Genomic DNA, 5,535 nt, shown 5'->3' on the forward strand with positions numbered 1-5,535 from the left:
TGTTAAAGCTATTCCTCTGTGTTGTATGCAATATGCATGCCATAAAGCAACCTTATGCATGGGGACCATAGAGAACTTTGAAGTGTCTATTGCTTTCTAATAATGCAGCATGTCCGAGAACAATTGAGCTTTTTTAGATTCTCTGGAAAAAGAAAAGTTGAAATGCAATCACAAGAAGACTAGCATCAACTTGACTTTACTTGCAGGTTCTCTGGCTAGTCCTTTATTGGCTTCAACAACGAAACTAGCATTACCCACTCACCAAGCCATGACAAATGACACAAGTAGGTTGCCATAGGTCCAAATCTAGCCGGATCTACGCCGATTACAATCCAGGTGTGTTGCCCTTAATTTGGTTTGTTCCTAGCTCTCTTGTTAATATCCTAACTAGGTTGATACAAAAATTGAGCAGTTTTCCTGGCCAGTTTGCTCTCTAGTTTTGCTGGGTAAAAGGAACGAGGAAGATCAGATCCAGCTACTTGTCATCAGCAACAAGCTTGTATACTCCCGATCATGCCAATGACTCCATGACAGTTCAGAATCTCTACGATCAAGCTACAATGACAACAACACCAGCTGCGCCATGATGTCTCTTCTTTTTCTTTTTTCGAGAAGATTCTTCTGCTGGTTTCAGATCCAAAAGTGCACAAGGAGGTTACCAAGATCAATCAGATCTAAGCTATAACAAGGCAGGTGCATCATCCTTTACTACTTTACTTGCTATCTTAGGTTGCACTCAGAGCAATCTTCCTCTGCGCAAATAAAACACACTTCTGTTGTATCTTTTGAACTTGGCAAACCTACTATAGTTTGTGGGTGACGCATTTCGATTTCTTATGACACCATAAACAGGATAAGATTTCTTCTGGAAAAAGGAAGAGCTTAATTTGTCGGTGCCAAGGTCTGGCGAACTGGCATGTATGTATGTTCAGGTTGTAGTTGCCATCCATTGTTTTCCTGGTTAGCCAAAATATCTGGAATTAATCTCTAACGTCGCTGTTGGTCATGCTTGTTGGTAATGGGCATTGGTCCAGGCATATGCTCTTGCATTGAGGATACAATATATTGGCAAATATCTTGTGCCTGGCAAATTTCATATGCTCTTGTGGGAAATTCTACCCCATAAAACAAACATTCCTGTTGTGTGAGGATCTCCTGAACTGAACATGATGGCTCCTTTTAATTGGAGTCATTGTAATTATGGGAGTATATATTGATTTGCCTGATGACATCTATGACACTATAGTTTTGCTCTCTTATTCATTTCTTGATTGTGCTACAACTTTCTTTCTTGTATCTTAGTCAACAACTTTAGCTATTTGTTTCCCCATACATCTGGGGATGTTAATTACATAGATACCGAGGAAATACTAAACTAAGTTACCTGGAAGTAGAATAGGCATATTGGCAAGCTGCCGGATATGCCAGACTGGTTTCCTCTTTGACTTGGTTCAAGTTTAAACATTTGGGGCATTTTAACCTAATATATCCCTATAGGGGAGAGGAACATGCATGATCAGTTATTTGGTCAAGTGTCACTGGTTCTTGCTAGTTAATAACATTATGTTTGCCATAGTAGACTATAGCATAGTCCCGAGTGTTTTACAATTCTCATGGACAGCCTGTCGACCACTTTGGGTCTATTGTATGCAGTCTTTCCCTATATATCTACAAGAGTCTGTTTCCAGGACTTGAACCTGTGACCGCATGGTCATAAGGCAGCAACTTTACCACTGTGCCAAGCCTCCCCTTCCTATTTTTGTTTGCTATCTGGGTTAGAATTATATAGGTTAACACTATGAATTAAGACTTTAGGCATATTTCACGGGAAAATTTTGCTTATTTTACTTTTTCATTGTGGTTGGAGAGTTTTAAAGTGTTTGTTGAGTTTCAAGTGTTTTGGCAAGTGCTTGGTAGTTGGTAGTAGTAGAAATCACTAAATTTGTAATTAATGCATCACTTCATTTTGCAGTGGTCATTCTGATAATACTGAGGAGAGCATACAACTAGGCCACCACCCAACACTGAGACATTAGCAATTCTCAAAGTAATGGCGGAGATTGTGATTCTTCTAGCCATTAGAAAGATCGGAATTGCCTTGGCAAAGGGAGCGGCAGACCAGGCCAGCGTGCAGTTTTCAAAGTATGGCACACAAGTACTAGAACTACAGGGCAGCATGGGTCGTGTTGCTAGTGAGTTTCGTGTAATTCATGATGTTCTCTGTCAAATGGACATTCGAAACCGCAACAATCAAGTATATGAGGGCTGGTTGGAAGAGGTACAGAAAGTAGCACATGTGATGGAGGACATGGTGGATGAGTACTTGTATCTAGTTGGTCAAGAACATGATATAGGTTGTTGCTTTTTCCTGAAGAAAGGGGTTAAAAAGCCAAGATCTCTGTTTTCCTTCAACCGGCTAGCTTTCAAGGTGAAGGAAACAGAGAAACACCTCACCCACCTGTCAGAGATAAAAAACCGATGGGTTACCCTGATAAAGAATGGGGATACTAACAGCTCAAATTACATTGTCAAGAGATCCCAAGATCTAGCAAATATTTCACGCTCTCTTGATGAAGAAGATCTAGTGGGGGTGGATGAAAACAGAGAAAAACTTGAGCAGTGGTTGGAAGGTGGTGATTTGGAACGGTCTGTGATAGCTTTGCTTGGAATGGGAGGTCTTGGTAAAACTGCTTTAGCTGCAAATGTTTACAAGAAGAAGAGGGAGGAATTCCAATGTCACGCTTGGGTCTCCATATCTCAAACTTATTCTAGAGAACATGTCTTGAGGAATATAATCGAGGAAGTTTGTAAAGATAATGTTAGTGTTCTGTCTAGCACTGTGGCTATGGACATTGTGCGCCTTGAAGATACACTGAAGGAATTTCTGGAGCAGCGGAAGTATTTGATCATCTTAGATGATGTTTGGACTCCAGAAGCATTTGATGATTTGTCTAGGGTGCTTACTCATAATTATAAGGGCAGTAGATTGATCATCACAACAAGGGAAGGTGATGTTGCTGCGCATGCCTCTCCTCGACAGACCATAAAAATGGAAGTTTTACCGGAAGACAAGGCATGGGAACTATTTTGTAAGAAAGCCTTTCCAAGAGAAACAAATCATGAATGTCCTACAGAATTGAAGCCATTGTCCAAGGAAATTGTTAGCAAGTGCAAAGGCTTGCCTCTTGCTATTGTGTCAGTTGGTAGCCTCTTGTCTGTGTGTGAGAGAACGGTGGAAGAATTGAGAAGAGTAAATAACCAACTGAGTTGGGAGATAAATAATAATCCGAGGCTTGATCACATAAGGAATGTTTTGCATCTGAGCTTCATGTACCTTCCAACACAGTTGAAAAGTTGTTTATTGTATTGCAGCCTATTTTCAGAAGATTATATTTTCCGAAGGAAACAAATTATGCGGTTATGGACAGCAGAGGGGTTCGTCAAGGAGAGGGGTAGAAACACATTAGAAGAAGTTGCAGAAGGCTATCTAAAGGAGCTGGTTGACAGAAATATGCTACAACTTGTTGAGAGGAACTCATTTGGTAGGATGAAGACATTCAGAATGCACGATATCTTACGTGAGTTGGCATTGGACTTGTGCCAGAAGAACTATTTTGGTGTTACTTATGATGGTGAATGTGAGGAGTCTCTTCAGGATGTACGGCGATTGATACTCCAGAAACTAAAGAAGGATAACCATCAGCCAATTTCTGGTATACACCAACTGCGTACAGTCATTACACTGGGCAATAGTATGCCATCAACCACTATACCTTTGCTATGTAAGGAGTCAAGATATTTGACAGTGCTAGAATTAAGTGGTCTACCTGTCGAGAAGATTCCAGATGCTATTGGAGATCTTTTTAATCTCCGCCATTTGGGTTTACGTGGTTCGAATGTGAAGATGCTCCCAAAGTCTTTAGAGAAGCTTTCTAATTTGTTGACACTGGACCTTTGTAGATCTGATACACATGAGCTGCCTAGTGGGATTGTGAAACTGAAGAAGCTCAGGCACTTATTTGTTGAGAGAGTAATAGATCCGACCTGGAGAGAGCTTACATGTCGCGGTGGTGTATGTATCCCCAATGGTCTTGGAAATCTAAAGAATCTGCAGACATTGCAAGCATTGGAAGCACAAGATGAGTCTCTTATGCATTTAGGGGACCTGAGGCAAATGAGAAGCTTGAGGTTATGGAATGTGAAGGGAATCTACTGCGAACGCATCAGTGAGTCTCTAGTTCAGATGCAGTATTTGTCCTGCCTATGTGTGGGTGCAAGGGATGAGAATGAGGTTCTCATGTTGAATGTCCACCTGCCGAACGTGCAAAAGCTAAGTTTGAGAGGGCGACTAGCGGAAGGGGCGTTGGATGAGTCTCCTCTCTTCCAAGCCGTTGGGGGGCAGAACTTGTATCAATTGTCTCTATACTGGTCACATCTGAGAGAAGACCCCCTGCCATCCCTTTCTCGGTTGTCAAACTTGACGCTTCTACGTCTCACGAGAGCATACAATGGAGAGCAGCTGGCATTTCTCACGGGGTGGTTCCCCAAGCTAAAGGTTCTCTCTCTAAGAGACCTGCCTAATCTGAGTCGTCTAGAGATACAACAAGGTGCCATGGTGAGCCTGGAAAGATTAATCTTAACCAACCTCAGCAGCATGACGGAGGTCTCATCTGGCATTGAGTTCCTCCTGCCCCTCCAATATCTAGGCTTCCTGGAAATCACCAATGACTTCTTGACGGTGCTGTACCAATGTTTTGTACTTGAAGTGCAGAAGTGGCATTATTCTCTCCGAGACTGACCGCCATGCACACTGGCCAGGAAATGTGTAGGTACGCACTAATCTCCCAACTAGCCAGTACCAGTAATTCCTCCCTCATCTCTAATCTTACTACGTTGAAGACGTTGACGGTGATATGTTGTTGGTTATGCAGGTCGCCGGCCGGAAGGGGGATGCTTCATTGTTTGGGCCGCATGTATTCAATTCAGTGAGTGAAGGGGGTCAATGCATCCGAAGGTGCATTATATTCGTGTTGCTGCTGTGCTTTTATGAGGCGTGCTACTGCTACTGCTGCGGCCGTGTGCTTCTATTTAATAAAAACAATGCTTACTGTACGACTTTGAGCGAGCTGTATTTCCATATTCAGACTTGTTTTTGTGTTGTTTGTTTCTCGAATTAAGGAGCTCTGTGCTCCCTATGCTTATTTCAGAAACTGGTGAACGCATGATTTGTTTCAGCGCTATATATGTACTGATATTTGCGAGTGTGCTTGCTGTGAACCCATTTCAGCTGTGGCTGTTAAATAAATTAAAACATTTGGTTTGTGATTTCATAATTATTGCTGGGGTATTCATTTTCATCATCCCGTGGTAACCTGTTGCCTTTAGTTGATGGTGTTGTAACTTGCTTTGCTCTGAACCTATTTCAGCTGTGGCTGTTGAATAAAAACACTTGGTTTGTGATTCATAATTCTGGCTCAGGTATGCATTTTCGCCGTCCCGCGGTTACTGCTTTAGCTGATGTTGAAATGTTGTACC

General features: G+C 42.0%; 1 protein-coding gene across 3 annotated transcripts; it reads left to right on the forward strand.

Moving 5' to 3' along the window:
• Nucleotides 1-206: 206 nt before the first annotated feature.
• LOC119332728 (disease resistance protein RPM1-like) lies at nt 207-5,206 on the forward strand. Of its 3 annotated transcripts, none has more exons than XM_037605879.1 (4): nt 207-336; nt 426-689; nt 1,973-4,829; nt 4,932-5,206. In XM_037605879.1, the coding sequence occupies exon 3, from the start codon at nt 2,051-2,053 to the stop codon at nt 4,796-4,798; it is 2,748 nt and encodes a 915-aa protein (XP_037461776.1). In that variant the 5' UTR covers nt 207-336; nt 426-689; nt 1,973-2,050; the 3' UTR covers nt 4,799-4,829; nt 4,932-5,206. The 3 variants fall into 3 exon arrangements, with proteins under 3 accessions (XP_037461776.1, XP_037461777.1, XP_037461775.1); XM_037605880.1 differs by having other exon boundaries at nt 218-336; nt 438-689; XM_037605878.1 differs by having other exon boundaries at nt 225-336; nt 413-689.
• Nucleotides 5,207-5,535: the final 329 nt, after the last annotated feature.

Source organism: Triticum dicoccoides, chromosome 7A, assembly GCF_002162155.2.
Source record: "Triticum dicoccoides isolate Atlit2015 ecotype Zavitan chromosome 7A, WEW_v2.0, whole genome shotgun sequence".
Classification (NCBI taxonomy): Eukaryota; Viridiplantae; Streptophyta; class Magnoliopsida; order Poales; family Poaceae; genus Triticum; species Triticum dicoccoides.

Bases quoted from the DNA above. Each gene is read 5' to 3' on its own strand.
- LOC119332728 (XM_037605879.1), top strand. From the start codon at position 2,051: ATGGCGGAGATTGTGATTCTTCTAGCCATTAGAAAGATCGGAATTGCC.